Here is a 24351-nt window from a genome sequence, read left to right as displayed (position 1 = left end):
ATTAAAGGCTTTCTTCCAGCCATTACACGTTGAGTCCTTTCCCAAAGAGGCCTAGTGGGGATTTTTACTCTGTTCTAGCAGGTGAAAAAAGTTTAACCTTAAAAAAAAAAAACTTTTGGGCCCTGCGCAATGGTGCAATGGTTAAATTCTCATCTTGCAAGCTCCAGGATGCCGTTTTGTGTCTCAGCAGCTCCACTTCCCATCCAGCTCCCTACCTGTGGCCTGGAAAAGCAATCGAGGACAGCTCAAAGGTTTGGGACCTTGCACCTGCTTGGGAGACCTGGAGAAGGCTCCTGGCTTCAGATCAGCTCATATCCAGCTCAGCTCAAGCCATTAGGAGAGAGAACCAGCAGATGGAAAATCTTTCTCTCTCTTGTTGTAAAAATCTACCTTTCCAATAAAAATAAGTCTTCAAATGGAAGATTAATGGAAAATTATTTTCCTCTAAGTCTTCCTTTCAAATAAGTATTTTTTAAAGACCCAATGATTCTCTCCCCAAATTCCCACAACAGCCAGAACTGGACCAGGCTGAAGCCAGGAGCTTAACGCAAGTCTCCCATGCGGGTGGCAGAATCTCAAATACCTGGGCTATCTTTCTGTTGGCTTTCTCGTGCTATAAGCAGGGAGCTTCATTTGAAGTGGAACAGCTGGGACACAAGACACCCATAGGCAATGCTGGCTTTGCAGGTGGCAGTTGTAATGGCCATGCCACAACTACTGCCCCGATGTCTTTATTTAAAGGTGTTACTCTGAAAGAGGAATGAATGAAACCTGAATTATTAGACATGTTGGCTGGAGAAGGGGGCTTCCCAACAACTGGGGTTGGAGCCTCCCAGCCCTGAAGAGGAGACTGCCTCTGCAGCCTGCCAGCTGTTAGAAGGGCCCTCCCTATGAGACAGGTTGCCAGGTGGGGGCGGTGGGGTAGGGGGCAACTGAGTGACAGCCAGGCACACCCGCAGTCTCGAAGAGGAAACACATCTGGTCCCAGAGCAGCCTCACTTCCTTCCCTTTTGTCCTCTGTGAGGGAACTTGGCATTGACTCATCAGGGGGCAAGGGGGAGGGGTCATATCCAAAACATCCCCCTCTAACTTGGCAGTTTAGAAAGGCACATGGCCTAGTGGCTAAAGTCCTCACCTTGAATGCAGCAGGATCCCATTTGGACACCAATTCTAATCCCGGCAGCCACACTTCCCATCCAGCTCCCTGCTTGTGGCCTGGGAAAGCAGTAGAGGATGGCCTAAAGCCTTGGGATCCTGCATCTGTGTGGGAGACTTGGAAGAAGTCCCTGACTCCTGGATTCAGATCAGCTCAGCTCCGACCATTGTGGTCACTTGGGGAGTGAATCGACAGACAGAAGATCTTCCTTTCTGTCACCCCCTCCTGTCTGTATATCTGACTTGGCAATAAAAAATAAATCTTTTTTTAAAAATATAAAGAATTGTGTTCACCATGAGCACCTCTGAAGAGGATTTAGTTTTCCTATGAGTGACAGTGACAGATCTTCCATCTGCTAGTTCACTTCCCAGATGATTTTAACTACCACGGCAGGGCCAGGTGGAAGCCCAGAGCAGGGAACTCCAGCATTGATCTTGCACATGGATGGCAGGGGCACTTGGGCCACCCTCCACTGCTTTCCCAGGCACGTGAGCAGGGAGCTGGATCAGAAGCGGTGCGGCCAGGACTTGAACTGGCACTCTAACACAGGATGCCAGTTTCGCTAGTAGAGGCTTGATCCCCTGTGCCACAACACCTGCTGCTTCAAACATTCTACATCCTGAAGCTTGGCATCTCGCTATGTCACAGTCCCGTCCCAGAGTTTCAGGTACTGACTCTGTCCTGGAAGGTAAGTGACTTTCCCGGAGCCCCAGAGGTGCAGAGTGAACCCATGGACAAGCACAGGTGTGTCTGGTTGTAACCCAGGGATGTGAGGCGAGAAAAAAAAAAAAAGCCATTTTTCTTTTTAAAAAATGAGTTGGTTGAAAGGCAGAGTGATGGAACCAACATCTCAACATGCACGCAATGGAGCCTCCCAGCCCTGCAGAGGAGACTGCCTCTCCAGCCTGCCAGCTGTTAGAAGGGCCTGCCAGCTGTTAGAAGGGCCCTATGAAACAGGTTGCCAGGCGGGGGTGGTAGGATAGGGGGCCACTGATTGACAGTCAGACACACCCACAATCTCAAGGAGGAGACACATCTTTGGGCATCCTATATGGGTACCGCTTCATGTCCCTAGTTGCTCTACTTCCCATCCAGATCCCTGCAACAGAGAGTGGCTCAGATGTTTTGGTTCCTGACACCCACCTAGGGAATACAGATGAAGCTCCTGACTCCTGGATTCAACCTGATCCATCTGTGGCCATTTAGGGGAGTGAGCCAGTGGATGGAAGATCTCTGTCTCTCCTTTTCTCTCTGTCCTTCAAAGCTTAAAACTTAAATCATAAAAGTAAAAGAGTGATGGAGAGACAGAGATCTTCCACCTGCTGGTTCACTTCCCACATGACAACAGCAGCCAGCACTGGGCCCGCCCATGTCAAAAAAAGTCCATCTGAAAGTCCATCTGGGTCTCCTGTGTGTTGGATGGGGATCCAAGCCTTTGGGCCATCTTCCACTGCTTTCCCAGGCAAATTAGCAGGGGGCTGAACGGGAAGCAGAACAGCTGGGACTGGAGCTGTCACTCTGATATGTGATGCCAGCATCACAAGCAGCAGCTTAATGTGCTGCACTGTCATGTGGGCCTCGGGTAGCCATTCCTTATACAGTTCTATGTCAGCTACAAAATTCAAATCTATGAGTTCAGAGAACTTGTATAGTGGCTTTTTATGGGTGATGTAATGAAATAATAATTATCTTTCAATAATTTTTTAAAAGATTTATTTATTTGTATTGGAAAAGCAGATATATAGAGAAGAAGAGAAACAAAGAGGAAGATCTTTCATCCAATGGTTCACTCCCCAAGTGGTCACAACAGAAGGAGCTGAGCCGATCCTAAGCTAGGAGCCAGGAACTTCTGGGTCTCCCACACGAATACAGGTGCAGGGTCCCAAGGCTTTGGGCCATTCTAGACTACTTTCCCAGGCCACAAGCAGGGAGCTGGAAGGAAATTGAGGACACAAACCCATGTGGGCTCCAGGTGCATGCAAGATGAGAACTTTAGCCACTAGGTTACCACACTGGGCCCTTTTTTATTTTTTAAATTTGAGTGACAGAGACAGTAGGCATGCCCCCTTAATGACTCACTCCTCACATGATCACAACACTCAAGAGATGGGCCACACTGTAGTTGGGAGCCAGGAAACTCCGTCTGGGTGGCAGGGACCTAAGTACTTGAGCCATTACTGTGGCATCCCAGGTTCTGCATTAGCAGGAAGCTGGAGCCAAGACTCAGGCATTTGACCTTGGGACACTTGACCTTGGGAGGTGTCTTACCCACCAGTTTAACACCTGACCACACTCAGGGATTCAGATCTGAGTGGGACAGATCAGCTCTGGTCATGAAGGTTTTCTTTGAAGTCCTTCACTAAGTTATTCAAATGTGGGCTCTGTGTGATGGCTCAATGGCTAAATCCTTACCTTGCAAGCACAGGATCCTATATGGGCGCCACTTTGTGTCCCAGCTGCTCCACTTCCCACCCAATTCCCTGCTTATGGCTTGGGAGAGTAGCAGAGGATGGTCCAAGGCTTTGAGTCCTTCCACTCACATGGGAGACTCAGAAGACGCTCCTGGCTCTTGGCTTCAGATCAGCTCAGCTCTGGCCGTTACAACCATCTGGGGAGTGAAGTAGTGGATGGAGGATCTTTGTCTCCGGTCTCCTTTTCTCCGTAAATCCGATCTGCCTTTCCAATAGAAACCAATCTTTATTATTTTAAAAAGTTTTTCAAGTGCACCTGCATGCAAGGATCAGTTATAGCAGATACAGGGAGCTCAGATACAAGGTGACATTCTGTGGGGCCGAGATGGTGGTGGAGCAGGTGCATACTGAGGTCATTGGCAGGGCCCTAGGCAGAGCAGACAGCCCAGAGCAGCAGGGATGAAGGGAGGAGCTGAAGACAACAGCTTCCTGTTTGCGCAAGTGTCTGGGTGGTGGTGCCCAGCCTTGGTGGGTGGGGAGGGCAGACAGAACCAAGTTCAAGGGGCCAGCCAGGAAACAACCACAGAGTTAAGGGAGCTGTGGAAGATTTGGAGGAAGGTATCAGGGTGGGTGGCTGCTCGACTTCTATTGCAGCTCTCTGCTTTATGGCCTAGGGAAGCATCAGAGGATGGCTCACGGATGGCCTCTGCCCCCACAAGAGTCCTGAGGAGGTTCCTGGCTTCAGATCAGCTCAGCTGCAGCTATTGCGGCCATTTGGGGATGATGACTGGGCTGAACATGGCAAACCAGGGACCCAGGTAATTGAGCTAATCTGTCCCTGGTTGGCAGGGTTACTAAGAGACACCTCAGGCACTTTCGTTTCAGTCCCTTCTCTGCTGAGGAGATGGCAAGTGCACCCAGAACCCTAAAAGTGCTGTGTTGCTGCAGCCAGGCTGGGAACTGCTCTCCGCAAAGTGAAACCCCTGGCAGTTTGTGCTCTGCTGCTTGCACCCTTGAACTCTCTTCTGAAAAGTTCTCCATAAAATACCCCCTCCTCACCCCTTTCTCTTCCCTAGGAAAGAGTCGTCTGTACTTGGCCTCTCCCTCCTCCCTTCCAACTCAGCCTCCTGCGCTCTTCCTCCTCCGTGTCCCCAGCCTCACCCCATCCTCTCTCAACTCTCACCTCACTTCCTGCCCTACCTCTTTGCTGAGATCCACTGCAACCCAACTCCGGCTCTGCCCGCCTCTTCTGATCTCTCTTGAGCTGGAGCATCCTTTATTGTAAAAACAAACATACTCATTTTCTTAATTTTTTTGAAAGGCAGATTTATATATATATATAGAGAGAGAGAGATAGAAAAATCTTTCATCCATTGGCTCACTCCCAAATGACCACAACAGCCAGGACTGGGTAAGGCCAAAGCCAGAAGCCAGGAGCTACATCCATGTGGGCAGCAAGGGCTCAAGCACTTGGAGACGTTCTGCTTTCCTGGGCATGTTCGCATGAGCTGGATGGGAAGCAGAGCAGCCAGGATGCGAATGAGTGCCCAGCATCACAGAAGGCGTTTTAATCTACCCTACAAGCTGCATACCACTAATTCGACCTTAAAAAAAGTATTTATTTTAAAAGCAGAATGACAGAGGAGGAGGAGGAGAGAGAAAGAGAGATCAGTTTTTAATCCACTGGTTCACTTCCCAAATGGCCACAATGGCCAGAGCTGAGCCAGGCTGAAGCAAGAATGAGGACCCACCCACGTCGGTGCAGGGATCCAAGTACTTAGGTCATGCTCCACTGTCTTCCCAGGAACATTAGCAGGGAGCTGGATGGGAAGTGGAGTAGCTGGGACACAAATCAGCACCCACGTGAGATGCCAGCACTGCAGGCATCAGTTTAACCCTGTGCATCCACAACGCTGACCTCATCATTATTCTTCAACTTGGGAGGGGACATTCTTCAACTTGGGACAGCCCAGAGACTTCTGGGTCTGCTGTTTACATCCTGCAGGTGCACACGCACTTCCGATGTGAGGAGTTGGGAGGCTTGAATGTGAGCACCATAAAACAAGGGGGACGCAACCTCGAGGGAAGCTCGCAGCACCGTGACCAAGGACCCGGTCCTCAGGATATGCCTGCACGTCCACTTCCTCGGTAGCACCTCTGTCCTCTTTTCAGCTCCCTGCACCATCTCCTGGCCTGAGGGTTTCCTGGACATGTGTCCAGCACTGCCCTCGTGTGGCCTGGGTGGACACAGCAGCCTCCCAGCCAGTCCGCCACCTGGCACTGGTTCTTAGCCTAGCCTCCTAGGAATCTGGGTGAAGATCCCATCCCAGGAGCACCGGCTTAAAGCCGAAGCCAAGGCCACTTCACGGTCCAAGGGGTCCTGGGCAGGTCACCATCCACTGCCACCTGCTCTGTCTGTCTGTCTCAGAACAAGGCATATCCACAAAAGAGCAAGCTGAATTTTTTTTGCTTCTGTTGGATCAATAATCATTTATAAAACACACACACACACACACACACACAAAATGCCTGCCCTGGTCTTTCCCACGATATCAGACCTTTCTGGTCTCACTCCAGGGATATCACCTCCTCCAACCCTGAGCCCCTTCCCAGTATAGGGGGAGCAGGGGAGGGGGGCGGTGCGCTGACACAGAAGCTGGCCCCTCCTCCTTCCGAGCTGCCAGTGTAGGCCCTGATTATGTCACGGTGGGTGCCAAGCCTTAGGTACATCAGCTGCTCAAAGCCTCCCTGTGTCCATTTTGTCCATCGTAAAGCGGAGGTCCTGGTAGGCGGCATGCCGGGGTGAGACGCGGATCTGGCCAGATCCTCAGGATGGATGGGGGGAGAGCACAGGCAGGGTCCTGGGGCAGCAGGGTCTGGCCAGGCAGGGCTACAGCGGTTTGCCAGGGGTGCCCTCGGTGACGGCCCGCGTGGCTTGCTCAGGGATGCGGCCTGGGTCGGTCAGGATACAGGTGGACGTGCTCAACTGGCGGAGGGAGTTCAGTACGGCTGGGGTGGGGTGGGGGAAGGGAACAAGAGACGGTCATCGGTGGTCAGGCCCTGGAGTGGGGAGCTGCGGGGAGGGGGACGGGGGTGTGAAAGCAGCAGTGTGGCGACACAAAGGGACTGGGCCAAGACTGAGGTCCCCCGCCTGGACGTGGGAGTGAAGTTATGTCCAGGGCACCTGGCACAGTGCAGCAGGCTGTGTGGCTGGGCCTCCCGCAACATCCCCCTCCCCCCCTACACACACACACACATACACACACACACACAGAGTGGGGCCAGCAGGTGGGCTCACGTACTGGGCCGCAGAGCCGGCAGGGAGCAGTACTGATCCAGCCAGGCCAGCGAGGTCTGACGGAGGCTGTGCAAGCTGGCCGTGGACACCATGCCATTGAAGGACTCGAATAGTGGGCGGATAAGGATGCTGAACTGGACCCAGGTCAAGGAGCAGGTCTGAGGTCAAGTTAGTGCCCTCCCCCCCACCCCCACCGTGCTGTCTGATCTCAAACTCTGGTGTCCCCCATAACCTCAGTCCACACTCCCTGAAGCCCCCTCTCTTGCCCCCAGCCCCAAAGCCTGCTTGGCTGGCTCTCTGAGTCTGGTCCCTCCAGCTCTTTGTTTAGGGCCTGTCTGTGAACAAGAACTTGACCCTAAGTCCTTTGTGGAGGACTGAGGAAGGAAGTCGATTCTGTCTCCTGCAGGCCTCGCACCAAAGTTTAGCCTCACCCAAACCAGCCCCCATCTGTGACCTCCACCCCACCCCTACTCTACCCTCTATGCCATCGCGGACTGCCGAGCTAGGATACCACCCAGAACTTCCAGTTGTGCAGCGTACGGGTGCGAACGTAGTCCTCGAACATATCCCGCATCTGGTCGAAACGCTGGTGCGTGATGGGCACCCCGGTGGCCGGCAGCTGCTGCTGGCACAGGCTGCAGGATGCGGGCGGTGGGACTCAGGGCTGGACGTGTGTGGAGGTGCGGGGCACCGGACTGCATCCCCAGTCCCCACCAGCTAGCCAGCCTGGCCGCCTGTCGGGGGGCGGGGCCCTCGCCTGCCCCTGCCGGGAGCCCCGCCGCCCGCCTACTTGATGGCAGCGTTGAGCTCCTCGATCTCGTCGCGCAGCTGCTGGGCTTCCTCCTGCATGGCGGCGCGCTCCTGCTGCAGGACTGCAATGTACTCGGCCGTCTTCTGCAGCGTCGTGGCCTTGCTCACCTGCGGGCGCCAGCAGGGAGCGCTCAGGCGCTGGAAGCCCAACGAGAGACACCCCCACCCCATGCATCCATCCATGCATCCATCCATCCATCATTGCATCTCACACCTGCGGAGGGAAGGGATGCGCACCGAGCCCGACCTGCCCCGGAAGGCCTCAGGACGTTAGGAAGAGGTGGGAGGAGGCAGCTGGACGTGATCTTGGCCATGGCCATGGGGTGGGGGCGGCCGCCCCGAGGGAGGGGGGAGAAGGGGGAAGGAGGGGAGAGAGTTATACCTTGATGCTCGGCTGGGCGCTGAGTGTGCTCACTAAGCCATGGAGAGTGTCAAAGCCCAGCTTGATATTAAAGCGCCGCTTCTGTTCGGCTGAGATGTGCGTGATGCGCCGGTTCTCGGTCTAGGGGGAGCAGACATAGGGGGCGGCAAGGTGAGAGGGTAGGGATTGGGAGTGAACCCATGCAAGGGCTTGCGTGAATGGGTGGGCCTTGGCGTCCCCACCTTGTTGTCAGGTCGGCCGCGGCTCAGGATGGGTGGAGCAGGTGAGACAAGGATGCTCAAGGCCGCAGGTCCAGGCGCTGAGTGGAGCTCCCCCGAGGGCCGACGCTCGGTACCTGTAGCAGGGAGGGAGCCATAGGCGGGCACACTGGAGATGGAGTATACCCTGTCCCTGCTCTGCTCCCTCTCACCCCTTCATCTCCCTCCTCTGCCTCCCTCCACCCCCTCAGAATACTGCAGTCCTCGGGTCCCCTCTTTACCGCTGGGTGCTGGGGGTGAGAGTCGTTCCACTTTGGGGACCAGCAGGGGCCTGGGAGGGGCCAGGCTGGTGGGGCCTGGTGTTGGTCTGGGCGGTGCTGGGGTCAGCACCGGAGGAAAGAAGGTGCAGGGGTATTCAGGCGCCGGCTCCTGCTGGGGTGGAGGAGTGTGATGGTGGGTGACAGCGGAGGAAAAGTTCCTGGACTCCCCTGCCCCCCGCCCCAGGCCACCTGCTAGTCAACTTACCGGGGATTCTGGGGGTCGCAGGAGGGCACTGGGGGCCAGTGGTGGCTCCAGAGCATGCTCAGGCTTGGCTGTGCAAAGGCAGGACGGTGGAGGTAGCTCACTTGTTCAGGACCCCAGCCCAGGGACCCAGTCAGCTTTCAGGCACAGCCCAGGTCCCTAACTACTCAACTTCTGTCCCACCACCTTCCTCCCCTGCGTTGAGCTTACCCTAAGCTGCACCCCTGCCTCCAGCTCTGGCTCCTGCAGGCCTCCCTGCAAACTCACCTGCAGCAGTAAGCAGCTGTGTCAGGCAGGGGTTGTTACTTCTGGCAGTGGCAGTGACTGTGGGGCCAGCTGTGGCAAGGGCCAGGGTTGGGGGGCTGACTCTCTGTCCTCTGAGGGGTGCAGTGGGGGGCTTGCCTTGGGAACACACACCTTGGGGTACCGCGAAGTGAGGCCCGAAGCCTGACTCAGAATACCCAGAGGGGAGGTGGTCCAGGGGGAAGGGGCTGGAGGTGGGGCCTGGCACCTGCTGTGAAGTGGGAGGAAAAGGGGCGGGAGTGGGCAGTGAGGACAGACCTGGGGCCGGAGGGACCGGAGGGGCGGTTGGGAAAGGGAACCTGGGAGAAAAGACAGGCTCTTCCTGCAACAGAGCCGCTGTCACCACTGGTGAGGGCGTCAGGGCTGAGAAGGGGGCTGGGGTGCAGGGCTCCAGGCCATGCACCTTGGCGAGGCTGGGGCATTGGAGGAGAGGTGAGGTTGCAGGATGGGGCGGGAGCTTGGGCTTGGAGTCTTCAGGAAGGAGGAAATCGGAGCTCAGGAAGGCATTGGGCTCCAAGGGGCAGCTGCTCCGAGCCTGGTTGGGGGAGTGCGGGGTGGGGGGAAAGAGAGGTGTTCAGGGAGCAGAAGGGGAGAGTGAACCCCCATAGCCCCCACCTCACACCGCTTCTGCTGTGGATGACTGGGCCACTGGGCAGAGAGGAGGAATGACCCCTGCCTTCCGGCGCGCGCACACACACACACACACACACACACACACACACACAGGCACACATATACACATATCCACACAAGTGCCTACATGCACAATACAGGCAGGCACAGCAGGGAGATTGGTGAGCAGAGAAGGAGACATGTGTACACAAATCAGCCTCAACGAACAGCATCCATTTTCCTGTCCCACCAACCCCAGCTGCCCCTTGGAGCCAATGCCACCCTGAGCTCCAATTTCTTCCTTCCTGAAGATCCCAACCCCCAATCCAGCCAGCAACCCACCTGTCGCTCACCCATCAGTCCACTTGTCACTCATCCCTCCATCCCTGTTCCTGTCCACCTCCCAGCCCACCTCTGCCACTGAGCACCCTCTGATGAGCCACACAGCCCCTAGGCTCATCCATCCACCCATGTGCTCACTCACTGCATAACCATTTCCTGGGTACTCTTACATGCCTGAATGGTACCAGGGTCACAGGACCCAGTGCTCAGGAGACATTGCCCTTCCCAGCAAGGAGCTTACTTTCTGAGGGCAGAGGAGAAGCTCCTCCATGGTGCCCTCTCACAGCCCTGACAAGGGGGCGAGAGGTTGACTTCCCCCAAGGGCCCTTAAACCAAAAGGATCAATCACTTCCTTCGTCTTGACCGTGAAAACCTACAATTCCCCCACCCCAGCCTCCCTTGCTTCCCATGACAGAGGGGGTCTTCTCTGCCCAGCTGGACCGTGCCTTGTCTACGGCCATCATAGGTCGTCAGACAGGACAACTGGGTGACGCGGGGGCGTATGGGAGGTCTCAAGGTGGGCTCACCTGCAGGCGGCTGTGTCCCGGGAGGTGAGTCAGACCCGTGGAGGCAGAGGCGGAGGCTGAGGGCACGTCAGAGGTCAGGATCCCACTGCTGAAGAGGGAGTCGGCCATGGGGATAAAGTTGGGGGGCTCCGGGAAGGTCGGGGGTGCAGGTGTGTGAGGGGGCCGGTAGTTGGTGAAGAGATCTGGAATTGAGTCACAAGGGGCAGCAACAGTTAGGGTTTGGGCCGGGCTGGGAGACAGAGGGCGGAGAGTGGTCATCTGGCCCCATCCCCGAGGAGGAGGACCACGGGTGTGTATGGGGGCGTGATGGCGGGAAAGGGGGGCGGCCCTCACAGGAGATTGTGAAACTGGGGGAGTGTCTGTCTCACTCACGGGAAGCTGCGACAGAATCAATCTGGGGCTGCAAGGGTTCCGCGAGAGGTGGGGGCTGGGAGGAGGGACCCCTCGAAGTGACCTGCTCCCGGGACCCCAACCTTGTCCCACAAGGACCACTGATGTTCCCCCTGCCTGCTTCTCATTGCTAATTCCATTGGATTGAAATAGGGGGTACAGAGAGGAAAGGGGAGGGGTGGGGTGCAGGCTGGAAGGTCAGGAGGCAGGGGCAGTGCCCCAGGGCAACACAGGGTCAGAGATGAGTTGGGAGTGACAGAGGTCAGGGCTCAGAAGGGCTGGGCCCAGTTAGATTTGCTGCTAAGTTATCCCATGGGACTACAAGAGCAGGACCTGGGGGTAGGGTACAGGGTCTTAATGGGTGACAGACAGGACCCCAGGGTGGGCTCAGGGTATGGGGAGATGCAAGAGGCTGGGAAAGGGGGCTTAGAAGCCCTGAGGGGCCAAGCAGGAGGGCAAAGCGGATTGTGTAATCCTTGGGCTATTCTGGTTTTGGGAAGCAGCCGCCCCGTCAGCCTGACCACATCCCGGGCCAGTGCGCCGCCTGCCCACCCGTTCCCTTCCGGCCACCTTTCTCTGACCCGATCAGCCGCGTCCTTTCCAATTCTTGGGGCCTCCCATTGCCCACATAAACAAGTGCTGCCCCCACCCACAACAACCCTTAGCCCCACATTTCTTTCCGTTCAGTCTCACTCCTAATCCCCACCCTAGCCAAGAGATCCTTTTTTCATCCTTACACCATAAGAAGGCTGGATAAAAGTACAGTGAACCCAGGATGCATGGATATCTGGCATGTACATATGTGTATGTATGTATGTGTATTTGCATTCACAAATACACATGTGACTGCCAGACCTGGGGTCTGAAAGTCCAAATGGCTGACCATGGAAAGATCAGTCAACGGTATGTGTGCCTCCCCGGGTCTTTGGCACCGTTGTGATGGCCCTGAGTGTGCCCCCATGGTGACATTACACTCAGTATACGCATGTGCACTTTCGCCCACGGCCACGTGTCCATGCAGATGGCTTCTTGCCATCCGTCCACAGAGGGATCCAACCCAGCAGCTGGTGTGGGCATGTGGTGCTGAGGCTCAGCCTCTCCCTGTGTTGCCCACCGTCCATGCCCAGGAAAGGCCTGCTCCATCCTGGCTCCCTGCTGATACGCACCCTGGGAGACAGGCAGCAGGGGATGGTTCAAGGACTTGGGTCCCTGCCGCCCTTCCCTCCTCCTGCCATGGCAGACAGGACTGGGTTCCTAGCTCCTGACTTGGGTCTGATCCATCCCTGATTATAGTAGGACTCTGGACCAAGGAGATTTAAGTTTGTCTGTGTGCCATTGAAACAAAATGAATATTTTAAACGAAGCCCTCAGAGGGACTAGGTGGGACAAGACCCCTGTTGCCTCCCCTACCTGGGCGCTAGGGGGCCTTCACCTTTAGCCTTGGCTTCCGGGAGCATCCCTCCCCCCCCCACCCCCAGCACACAAGGGCAAACCCAGCCCAGTTCTGAGCCACCAGCTATCCCCTTACTATGCAGTCCTCACCCTGCCTTGGGGCACTCACTTCCCAGCCCAGCCACCTACTGAGCCCCAAAACAGCCCTGCTCCCTGCCCCCATTCCTCTCTCCCTCTCTCCCTCTCTCCTAAGGACTTCCGGCCCCTTCCTGGGTTTCTAATCTGACCTTTCCAAGAAGGGACTTTTGGGGAGACACTCAAGAGAGGCAACCCCAGTGATCCTGGTGCTTGCTGACCTACCAATGCACAGAGCACATGAGGGGGCCAGCCCAGCCACATGGCAGCAAGCCAGGGTTGACAAAAGTGGATTCCTGGCTCTAGTCTGCCTGGGCTTTGCCCAGAGCCTGGATTACCAGGGTAATCAGAGTAGGGGTGTGGGATGGGAGCGCGGCGTTGAGTTCCTACCTGTAGCTGGGGTCTGGACACCCACCCACGGCTCCTGCCCTTGCAGGCTGCTCTGCCCTTGGGGCACTGCCATCCACAAACACTTCTGCCCCTAAAAGCTCCCACCCAGCCCGTGGCTGGGGGCGGTTCCTCATTCCCTAGTTCCCGCCCCATAGGCTTCTAGTCCCAACCTTATAGGCCTGTACCTCTTGACTGACAGGACCCTGGGACAGGGAAGGGGAGGAGTTGGGTGCGGGTTACAGAAACTAACCTAGGGACCTTCTTTGAGCCCCTAGACCACGGGGGAGACAGGCTGAGAATCTAATACAGCTCCAGAGACCCCCCCCCAAACTGCAGGATTAGGGAAAGTGGTCTCCAAGATTCACAGCTCAGCAAGGGAAGCAGCAACATATGCCCAACATGGGGGGAAGCTGAGGCCTTAGTGGCCGCAGGCCCAGGAGACAGAGGCAGAGGAACTTACTATCTTGTTTTACACATTAGTCTGTAATAGGAGACAGAATCTTCCACCTGCTGGTTTGTAGGAGGACATTGTGAGCCTGGAAGGCCAGCGAGCACAGGTTTGCAGTTCATTGGACAGTATTTGCATGGCAATAACCAAATGGCTACCTTTGGTATAAACAGCATGTAAATGAGAACACCTAGCGCGATATACAAGACAAAAGGAATTCCAATCTAGAGTGCGAAGAAAACAGTTGATGGTTTTGTTTATGAGCTCGATGCTTCCTCCCCTACCCAATACGGACTTTCAGAGTATAAAGTCTGATGCCCCTAATAAACTTCGGCTTTGACCATCAGTCAGGGTCCACGCGTGTTATTATCGGCTCTGTGCACCAAGTCCATCACTGCGGGACAGCGACACTGGTTCACTGTCTATATGGCTGCAAACTGTGGGGCTGGATCAGGCTGAAACCAGGAACCTGGAACTCCATCCTAGTCTCCCAAGCACTTGGACCATCCTCCACTGCTTTCCCAGGTGCATAAACAGGGAGCTGGATGGGAAGTGGAGCAGCAGGCACTCAAGCCAGCACTGTGATAACGAATGCTGGCATCCCAGGCCATGCTGTGCTATAACGCTGGTCCTCAGGATTTTTTTTTTTTTCTTTAAGATGGAATTTTTTCCCCCAAGATATTCAGGACTGAGAATCATGCTTTTATATTAAATATACATTTTTTATATTAAATATAAATAAATATATATATCTTTCATTTTTATTTGAAAGAGATACACACATACACACAGAATCTTTGGTTCTCTACCAAATGGCTGTAACAGTGGAGCCAGGAGGAAGCCTGAAGCCCAGACCGCCAGCCACCTCTCTCCTGGAGAGAGAGAGGTGGCAGGGCCTCAGCAACTTGAATCAGCACCTGCAACTTCCGGAGTCAAACTCTGATACAAACTGTCAGTGTCTTCAACAGTGTTGTCCAATGCTCCAAACCTCCCCCCTCCCCCCAAGAAATGTTCTAGAAGTGAACTTGATGGGCTCAAGGGTGCCAACATTTGTAGGTTAGTAGAGATTGCCAAATGGTTCAAAAAAAATTATATATGGTTACATATCACCTGTTTAAGGTGCAGGTTAGAATGCCACAACCCAAGGGCCCCTGACCTGATGGCTTAATTGGCTAATCCTTATCTTGTGAGCGCCGGCATTTTTTATGGATGCCAGTTTGTGTCCTGGCTGATCCACTTCCCATCCAGCTTCCTGCCTGTGGCCTGGAAAAGCAGTCAAGGATGGCCCAAACCCTTGGGACCCTGCACCCACGTGGGAGACCCAGAAGAAGCTCCTGGTTTCAGATTGGCTCAGCTCTGGCCACCTGGGGAGTGAAGCAGTGGATGGAAGATCTTTCTGTCTCTCCTTCTCTCTAAAAATCTGCCTTTCCAATAAAAAGATATTTTTAAAGGATTTATTTATTTATTTTTTATTAGAGAGTCAGATATACAGAGAGGCCAGAGTTGAGTTGATCTGAAGCCAGGAGCCAGGAGCCTCCTCCATGTCTCCCACACGGGTGCAGGGTGTGGGCTATTCTCGATTGCTTTCCCAGGCCACAAGCAGGGAGCTGGATGGGAAGTGGGGCCTCTGGTACATGAACTGGCACCTATATGGGATCCCGGCTCCTGCAAGGCAAGGACTTTAATATATATATAATATTATATATATTATATTAATATATTATATATATTAAAACATCCAAATATATATATATATATTTTAAAGCAGAGTGCCTGGGGCGAATGCCAGGCTCTGCTTCCTACTAATTCAGAGTCTGCAGGGCAGCAGCAACAGCCTAAATGATTTGGTTCCTGCCACCCACGTGGGAGACCTGAATGGAGTTCCACGCTTCTGACTTTGGTTCTGGTCCAGCCCTGGCCGTTGAAGGAATCTGGGGAGTAAACTGGCAGATGGGAGCGCTCTCTATTCTAAATGCCTCAATGAAACACATGAAAGGGGCCAGTGCTGTGCCATAGCAGGGTAAGCCTGCCCACTGCAATGCCAGCATCTCATAGTGGCTCCGGTTCGAGTCCTGGTTGCTCCACTTCCAATCCAGCTCCCTGCTGTTGCACCTGAGAAAGTAGAGCACGACCCCAATGCTTGGTCCCCTGTGACCCATGTGGAAGATTCAGAAGGGTCTGGCTTCATCCTGGCTCTTCCATTGCAGCCATCTGGGGAAGTGAATTAGTGGATGGAAGATCTCTGTATAAGTCTGACCTTCAAAGAAACAATTTTTGTTTTAAAGAAGATGAGAAATATCCCTAAGAATCCACCCAGGCCGCTTGCCCAGGACAGGCCTGAGGTCTCTTAGTCAGTACACCTTGACCTTGCCCACCTGAGATTTCCATGAAGTCATCCAGACTGGGCTGTAGGGGTGTCAGGTCCGGCTGAATCATGTCAGCATTACCCACGTAGGCTGGTGGTGAGAAGGCGCAGGGGTGCCAGTCAGAACCAGCAACCCCAAGTCCTTCTCCCCCTCCCCCCCCCCCCAGCCCAGCCCAGCCCCATGTCCCTCACCCTCCTCCGGGGGCAGCTGCAGGGGAGAGGGCCTCGGCTGGGTCATGGTAAAGAGCGTATCGGAGATGTCGGATAGAAAGCAGTCGAGGCCCAGCAGCTGCCGGCCGCCGGGCTCCTCCTCGGGGCCTCCCAGCAGCACAGGCACCACGCTGGAGAAGAGCTGTTCGCACCATCGCTCCCCCGGCGGCCACCCCACTTCTGGCTGGCCAGGGAGGGAGGACACAGCACTTACTGCCTGGGGAAACCGCCCTGGCCACACCCACCAGTGTTGGAGGACCTGTTTGCTATCTGGAAGGTCAAGGGCATCTCTTGGATTCCCTACCAGATAGATACCACTCTCCTCCCTGCCAGGGGTTTCCTGATGTGAAGAGATAAGGGGACCCCTTTGGGCATCTTTATGCCTTTTTAAGGGGAGGCTGGGGTCCCTGTGTCCTTAGCATCCTTAGCATCCTCTGCTCCCACCCAACAGGCCTCCTTTCCCTTGCCCACAAGCCTGGGGGTCCTCTCTAGTACTGCACCCTCCATTCCCAGGTCCCTGGCCATTCCTGCCCTGTGTGCGTAGGCCGAAGCTGCACCCACCTGCTTGGGGGCGAGGAGGTCTCCTTCCCGGCTGGACTTACGGAGCTGCAAGAACACAGAGTTGGGATGCCGATGCCCCTGTTCCTGTCCCGCTCCCATGCGACCCCCCGGGAGTTCCCGGGGACCCCGAGGTGTGTGGGGAGAGGGGGAAGGGAGAAAGCTGCGCCGAGCGCGCCCGGCCGCACGGTGGCGATGTGGACCCGGTACTCCCAGGAGGGCGCGAGGCGGGCAGGCTGGGGGGGGGGGACATCGGGAGTGGGCGACAGGAGCTGGAGGGGGGGGACACTCCCGACTGACCCGCTTCTTGTAGTAGATGCGCCACTTGTGGTACTCGCGCATCACCACCTCGATGCGCCTCTTCCAATAATTGCCCTCCAGGACCACGGCCTTGGCAGAGTTCGGGGAGACGGGGTTCAGCAGGAAGGTGACCCTCCCAAGTCCCACCCCTCCTGTTGCCCCAAGGCAGGAAGGGAGACAGTCCTGGGTCCCCGCGGTAGCTGGGGACTACCTCTGGTTTTCGGTGCTCATCTGCCTCCGGACCCTGCAGGGGAGTCACGAAACCACACACGGGGCTCTTCCTCCGCTGCACATCTGAAAGACAGGGCGTGGGGTGGGGTTCTCAGTCCTCTCCCGAAAAGGGATTGGGAATCAACATACTCCTCTCCCACACCTCCTAAGGGCCGCCTCCTGCAGGAAGTTCCCCTAGCCTGCTGCAGCCCTCAGACTGGCACAGGGACTTCCCACACCTTCTCCATCGTGGCCGGGAGCTGCTGGCCAGGTGGGTTTGCTAAGTAATGGTTGGGGCTGAGCTGTCCCAAGGAGAGCCTGGTCAGGCTGGTAGACCAGATGCTCTTTGCTATGTGCGCCGCCTTCTAGGGAAAGCAGAGGGGTGGGGGTGAGATGGAGGCTTGTACTGCCCTTCCCATCAGCCTCCAGTCCTGACCTCTTTGCTAGAATCATTCCTTCTGCGTCTGCATCACAGTTCCCATCTGGATCTCCCAAGGCTTGCTGGTCCAACCCTGGCCTCCCATTCCCTCTTTGCTTGGCCCCTCCCATCTCTGCCCCCTCCCCAGCCAGACCCCCACCTGTGCCTGTACCTGCCTCATTGACCCCCCCCCCCCCATGCCTGTGATCTGGACACAAAGCTGTTGCTTGCCCTGCCTGCCCTTCTCACACCCCACATGGCCGCAGCACAGCCCACCCTCTCTGGTCTGAGTTGCCAGGGAGTGCCCCTGCCTTGACCTGCTCAATCTTTAGGATGGCCCCTCCTCCAGGAAGCTTTCCCTCCCTCAGATCCCAGGGTCCTTGCTGCCTCTCCCTACCTTTGCCTGTCATTGCTCTGCACACCTGCCTCCCTGTCTCCCAGCTTCTCTAGGGAGCAGGACAGCCTGTAAAGAGAGGGGGTCCTGGCAGGGGAGGGGCTCCCAGTAGAAGAGGGGGTTCCAGCCAGTTTCCTCTGTGACACCCATGGGAACACAAGGAACTGAAATAGGCAGGCTGAATCCAGGAGCCAAAAAACTCCATCCGGGTCTCCCATGGGGAGGTGGCAGGGACCCACCTACTTGAGCTATCCACCTGCTGCCTGCCTCCCAGGGTGCACATGAGCAGGGAGCTGGGGCTGGGAGCAGAGCCGGGGCTCAAATCCACACACTCATATGGGAAGCAGGTGTCCCAGGCAGGGTTTTAGCCACTGCACAAACCGCCCATTGGGAGTTTGTGCATTTACCAAGCTCTGCCCTGAAATACATCTCTCCAATACATCACAGGGCACTGAGAAAGGGGCGGTGTGGTGGAGGACTGGGTCTGACTTAGACAGCAGATAAGAGGGGTGTAGACTCCCAGGTCTCCTGGGTAAGATGAGCCCAAGGTCAAGTGCTGATTGGGTAGAGCCTGCCTTCCCCCTGACCACACTGCTGTGAGGTAGGGGTGGGGAGCCTGTGTTCCTGTGGCTTCCTGGGGGCTCCCCAAGAAGTTAGTCCTCTCTTCCTCGGGGACATGTCCTGGGCTGGGGACCTGCAGCCGCATCAGGGTGCTGGAAGCTGCAGCTAGGTGGCAGAGATAAGAAAAACAAACAGAGATAAGGTCAGGTGGAAAGTCCTTCCAGCCAGGAAGGGTGGAAAAGTGCCCTGGGAGCATGGAGTGTGTGGGGGGCGGTAACCAAGAAAGGATCTGAGTCAGGGAGGGCACAGGTGCCTGTAAAGAGGAGGACCAAGCCCAGCTCCCCGCCCCTGCGGTTTAGGGACTAAGGGGAGTCCTGCTGTTTGTCACATACATGCCTGCTGTGAGCTGTCACCATCACCACCATCATCATCACCATCACCACTGCCATCATCTTCACAGCCAAGCTCCTTCCCTCCAAGGAACTCAGAGAACTCCTCACCATGAACCTGGGACCTATTCTTACTCTCACCTTACAGACGAGGAGGCTGCAGTCATAGGGCATGCCCAGATCAGCTCTAACTGAGCTCTGACACACAGAGCCTGGAGTCCCCACGGCAGGAGAGGATGGGGGGGGGGGGCGGGGAGAAGACCCTAGGCTGGGGGGAGCAGCACTAGAACTCCTCAGGGTGACAGTTGTGTGTCCCAGGCAGCTTTTATATGCGGAGAGGGGGGAGCTTGAATGGGATGTGGGGGGACGCTGCATACTGACTCCCCCTGGTTTCTCGGCTTTCCAGCTAAGCCAGGATCTGTCAGCAAGGGCTCAGAAATGGTCGTGAGCCCAAGAACCATTTGCTCCTGCACACCCCAGTGGGCACCCATGGGTGCCCCTGAATGCTCCTGGGAGGCTTGGGAAGCAGACAGTGAGCCGACTGAGAGTCCCAGGCTCCGTGTGGTGGGAGAGTCCCCGCTGCTGGGTGAACCTGAACACGGTCACTTGCTTTCTGAGCCTCAGTCACTCATCCACAAACCGGAAGTAGGAAGATGTACCCTGCGGTGTTGCCAAGGCAGCCTTGAACCTGGGGATTCATGCAAGTGCTCGGCATACAGGTGGATAGGAACCAGCACACATGCCCTGCCCTCTGTGTGCCTGGGTGGGGCAGAGATCAGCATGGGAGTGGGAGAGAAAAAAAAAAAACGTGTGTGGCTCAGGACTGGGTCTGACTGCCCTGGAGAAGGCCCTAGCACAGGACTGGCTGGCCCACATTCAGCCACTGCTGCCCACAGTGTCCCCAGATGAATGGAAGTAACCTTCAGAGGACACATCCTTTATTGGACAGTGTCTTAGTGCCAGGCCCTCTCACACCTGCCGTCGGCACGTCACACGCTGGCTTCACGTTAGAGTTAAGGATACAAGTTCAGAGAGGGTAGTATGCCTACTTGAAGTCACACAGCCAGCCAGGGGGCAGAGACTGGGTCGCAAACCAGCTCTGGGTTTGACTCCAAGGCCAGAATCTCTTCCAGTACAGGCCATGATCTCTGTAGCAAGGGTGGGGGTGTGTGTGTCCCTTTTCTCCCAAATCTCCATGGAGGGGTTCCAGCTGGGAGTATAGCCAAGGTGACAAGGAAAGACTGGCAGACACCTGCCAAGGTGACACAATGTCCCTCATAGTATCCACTGCCCACTCCAGTGCCCTAATGGGCAAGGCACTCTACAGGTGCCTGTAGAGGGAGTGCTTGGGACATTGGATGGGCCAACCCTCAAACCCACCTTGGGCCTTGCCAGGCATCCTTGGGGAACTATATTCCCTATATTCTAGGAGAGAGGGGTGGTCAGAAGCCACTAGTGGGTCCTAGTGTCCCCCCAAGAGGCTGACAGCCCCCTACCCTGAGGGCACAAGGGTCTTCCCTGGATGTAACTCCACCCACTCCAGTGCCCTGCAGCGCTCAGCCCACTGCCTGCCGGTGGGGAGGCCCTCGGTTCCCACTCACACTGGATGTACCAGGCCCTCCAGATGGCGTTGTTGAGGCGGATCTTGTCTCGGCAGAGCAACTTGAGGCCTTTGAAATTCTTCCACTTGGGAGAGACCAGCTTGCCACTATAGGGGGAACAGGGAGGAGGTGAGTCAAGGCTGGGGTCAGGGAAGTGAGGAACCCAGGCAAATGAGCCCTACAATCCTGCCCCTCATTGATCGTGCTCTTAACAATACTGCTCTCCCAGGCAGCCACCGCCAGGGAGCCACCAGGGCCTGTGACATTGTGGGGACACCGTGCCTGGACAGAGTGTCGGTGGCCTCAGATCAGAGCTTTCAGGCTTTGCTTTGCCGGTCCCCTGTGACTGTCCAGGACTGCAGCCATATGGTTGGAATTGGGAGATGGGAGTGTAAGATGACTAGTCCGAGTCAGTGATCTTGAGACATGACCTTGACCCTCACTGTAACCCTAGGGGTCCATCAAGTTCACAGTGGTGGGAGGTGACTCAGGCCAAGGTGCTGCCTCCAGGGAAGTTGGCACTCCCTCCTTCCTTCCTCAGGGGCTATAAGCCAGGACTGTGCCCCAGTGCCCGGTGTGTGCCCTCCCTCCACTCCTTACCCATGGGACAGGCTTAACTCCCAGTGTCAGATCCTTTGGGAAAGACAGGCCTACTCTTTTTCCCAAAGGGGCCTCTCCCTGGCACTGGGGTCACAGGACAGGGAAGAGGTAGATGCCAGGTTGAACTTCTTAGCTCCTCCCACAAACCCCAAGCTCATGGGTCATTGAGTCCTTTCTCCTCTCTGGTCTCCAAGCTCCTGTGTTTGCTTTGGGGCTGGTAGTTGCTGGCGAGGGGAGACAACGGGCTCATTACCCAAATGGAGTTTGGTATCCAACTCTCCTGGAGTTGGATAAACACCATCTGGCTAGGAAGGAGGTGGGGGAGTGGGGCTAGAAGGGACACACTGACCCCTCCTGAGTCAGCCGCTGTGGTGGCACCTGTAGGTGTGTGGGGGAGGCAGGCCTGCCTGGATCCTAGCACCCCCAGCCTGGTGTTTGTGGCCTAAGTAGAGGTGGCAGGTGTGTGTGGTGGTGGTGGGGAGAGGACTGTATCCCAGTCCAGGAGGAAAGGATGGAGAGCTGAGATCTGAGGGACCCAGCCTGGAACAGGAAACTCAGGGCCAGGTACATTTTAATTGGTGGAGAGAACTTAGGACCCTCAGGCACAAACCCTACATCCCCCTCCCCCTTGCTCCATAACACCTTGCAGGAACTCCCCTTCCTGCCTGCTGGCCCTCCCACCTTACCCCACCCCTACCTCACTCCCATCCCCACCCCACCCCACCCCCCAATCCCTGAGGCTGATGTCTGCACCGGCAGTCAGTTCTGACCATGAACAAGAACTTTCTAGGAGCTCACAGAATCTGCCTCCTGGCCTCTCGGCTGCCGCCCGCCCACGCACACCTACAGAACACAGTCTCCCTAAAAAATCCCTCCCCTCCATTCTCACTCTGCCCTCTCCCCGGGGGAGGGGGAGGGTTAGAGACCAGGCTCCAGGCCACCCTTCTCCTCCCCCTCCTTTTCCTCCTCACTAGCGTCCCCTCCCACCATTGGGTCCCACCATTCTCTGCTATCTGCTACACCCTGGGAAAGTTGATTCCTGCACTTTCTAGGAAAACCCCTAACCTTGGGGTGTTGGGGAGGGGGGCTTTGAGGACTTCCACTCTGACTCAGTCTGAGCCTCAGCGTTCCTCCCCACATCCCTGGCCGCTGCCAAGCAGGGTAATCCAAAGGCTCCCTTGGGGACAGTACCAGCTCCCAATCCCTGGAGCGGGAGGGGGGGGAGGGGGTTCCCAGCCAAGAGCTTGGAGTGTTTGGGGGAACAGGCTGGACCCTCATCAGCCTTCAGTCAGCTTCTGAGTAGGGGAGCAGTTTGGGGGTGCACTGCAGCCTGATCCCTTCTCCCTACTTACGACCCGATGGGGGAGGGGAATGCTGCAGGTGCTTGGGTCCCAGCAGAGCAGGTGCATGGTGTTGTAAAGCAGGAAGCTTCTTTGGGGGTGCGGATGGGAAATGGGAACTCTTTGGGGAAAAGGGGTGCCGGCGCTGGACGGACCAGGACCTCAGATGCCCTGTCACAAGCAGTCTCGTGATGTCCGGGGAGGGACGCGGGAAGGGGTGGGGAAAGGGACAGGGAATTTGAACTTTCCACATCGGTCTGGCGCCCTGGACTATCAGGTTGCAACAGGACCTGGGCCCGGGGCCAGAACTTGTGGGCCAAGGTTACGTTGCCTCCAGCCAATGGGGTCTTGGCTGGGGTGGCCGCGATCTGGGTGGGGGATGGGGTTGGTTAGGAAGGCGACGCTCCCCGGACCCGAGCTGTGTCCGCACCCTAACTTGCAAGCGCCCCCCGCAGCCTTGGGGGCAGACGCCGGGTCGGTAGCCAACGGTTTTCAGGAGGGGAGGAGGCGCCGCGGAAGATGAGGATGTATTTGCACTGAGGAAAGATCAAGACGGACTGATCTCCCTTCTTTTCCCCCATTAAGGTCTGCGGTTGATAATTTATCCCGGTCCCTCCGCTCTGAGGAACTTTGCTCCGGGGCACCGGGCCAGGACCCCGGTTCGCGCCCTCCTGGCGGACGCGGGGCGTGGGAGCAAAAAGCCGGGGCGCGGCGGGCGAGGCGCCAAAGCGGTGGGTTGTGGGGGGTAGGGGTGCGGGAGACCGATGCCGACAGGTGCGGCGACCCCAGCAGGCAGCCCCGCGACTCCCGCTGCTCCTGGCCATGCATCTCCTGCAAAGCCCTCCACCCCGCGACTCTGGACTCCCGCGAGCAAGACCATCCTTGACCCAGAGGGTCAAGAAAAGGGGTCCCGGACGCTAAGGGGGCCAGGCTGCATGTAGGTGCTCGGACGGATGGAGGGACCCCGCTGTGCAAATGGGAGCAAGTGACCTAAACTGCGGGAAGCGCACGGGGTGTGGGGGTGAGACGGAGGATCCAAGAACACGAGGGGATCCCCGCATGGGTCTAGGGGGGATGGGCAAGTGGGGCGCCCCCAGGGGAGGGCTGATGGCCGGGAGGGATGCGGAACCAGGGAGGCACTGGTCCTTTGTAGCCCACAGGATGAACCTGGGTTGGGGTGCTGGGAGGAGACAGACACCCGGGCCTGGGGTCAGAGGGTGCTAAGGGTGTGACCAGAGTTTCGGGGTGCAGCCTGGAGCTAGGGCTTGGTCGGGTTATCCGGGGTGCTCCGGAGCGGGCCCTCACCTGTAGGCTAGACTCAAGCACTCGAAGAGACGGGTGAGGGTGGGATCGATGCTGCGCGGCCCGAAGTCGGAGAGCCCGACCGGTCCCTCCTGGTCCCGCCGCCGGGTCAGTGAGTCGCTGTGCGGCGACGACACCATGAAGTGTCCGCTGTGGATGACCTGGGCACGCAGCAGGCCTCCGGCGCCGCGCCGGGCATTCGGGCCCTCCGAGTCGGTGTCCGAGTCCGAGTCCGGGCTGGGCACGGCCCGCGGGACCTGCAAGTCCGCGGCCAGACCCGCCAGCGCCCGGGCCATGGTCATCGCTGCTGTCGCCTGGCCCCGGGGGCTCGGCCGAGTGGCCGCGGCGGGCTCGGCCCTCCAGGCCTCGTTAACATAACCACACCTTCCTCCGCCCGATTGGCCGCGCAGGTGGGCGGGCGCGGCTGCATTAGCATAAGCGATGCACCAGGTGTGAAGGGCGCAGCCTCAGGTGTTGGCGAGTCCTCGCCTGCAGCCTCTGCTTCTAGGGGACCACTCGGGGTCCTGGCAGGACCGACAGGGCTGTCCAGTAAGGCAGACCCTCACTCCTGGGCCCCCCAGCGCCTCGATAATTGGGGGGGGGGTTCTCATTCCCAGGGACGGATGAAGCCTTGATCCATGGAGAGGTATTCACGAAAAATACTCACAATCATAATACTAAAAATTCAAAGTTAAAAAATAAAATTAAAAAGGAAAAAAGACAAAATAGAAAACCAACTTTAAAAAGCGAGACATTTGCATTTCTCATCTCCTCCAGGACCCTTGAAC

General features: G+C 56.7%; 1 protein-coding gene across 4 annotated transcripts; it reads right to left on the bottom strand.

The window, feature by feature from the left end:
- Positions 1–6167: 6167 nt before the first annotated feature.
- MLXIPL (MLX interacting protein like) lies at positions 6168–23865 on the bottom strand. 4 transcript variants are annotated; one of them, XM_040973794.1, is made up of 17 exons: positions 23567–23865; positions 20322–20428; positions 16960–17042; positions 16749–16838; positions 16448–16496; positions 15873–16070; positions 15691–15771; positions 10561–10742; positions 9044–9614; positions 8780–8847; positions 8536–8686; positions 8279–8391; positions 8058–8177; positions 7656–7783; positions 7377–7500; positions 6870–6999; positions 6168–6576 (listed from the first exon to the last, which is right to left on the bottom strand). In XM_040973794.1, the coding sequence occupies exons 1-17, from the start codon at positions 23863–23865 to the stop codon at positions 6458–6460; spliced, it is 2613 nt and encodes an 870-aa protein (XP_040829728.1). In that variant the 3' UTR covers positions 6168–6457. The 4 variants fall into 4 exon arrangements, with proteins under 4 accessions (XP_040829728.1, XP_040829730.1, XP_040829729.1 ...); XM_040973796.1 differs by having other exon boundaries at positions 7656–7726; positions 23567–23859; XM_040973795.1 differs by having other exon boundaries at positions 8058–8171; positions 23567–23859.
- Between the last annotated feature and the right edge of the window lie 486 nt (positions 23866–24351).

The sequence above is a fragment of the Ochotona curzoniae genome, unplaced genomic scaffold, assembly GCF_017591425.1.
Source record: "Ochotona curzoniae isolate NIBS_2020 unplaced genomic scaffold, NIBS_Ocur_1.0 contig_2321, whole genome shotgun sequence".
NCBI lineage: Eukaryota > Metazoa > Chordata > Mammalia > Lagomorpha > Ochotonidae > Ochotona > Ochotona curzoniae.
The sequence above is the reverse complement of the archived record's forward strand: the minus strand, read 5'-3'. Positions and strand labels throughout refer to the sequence as shown.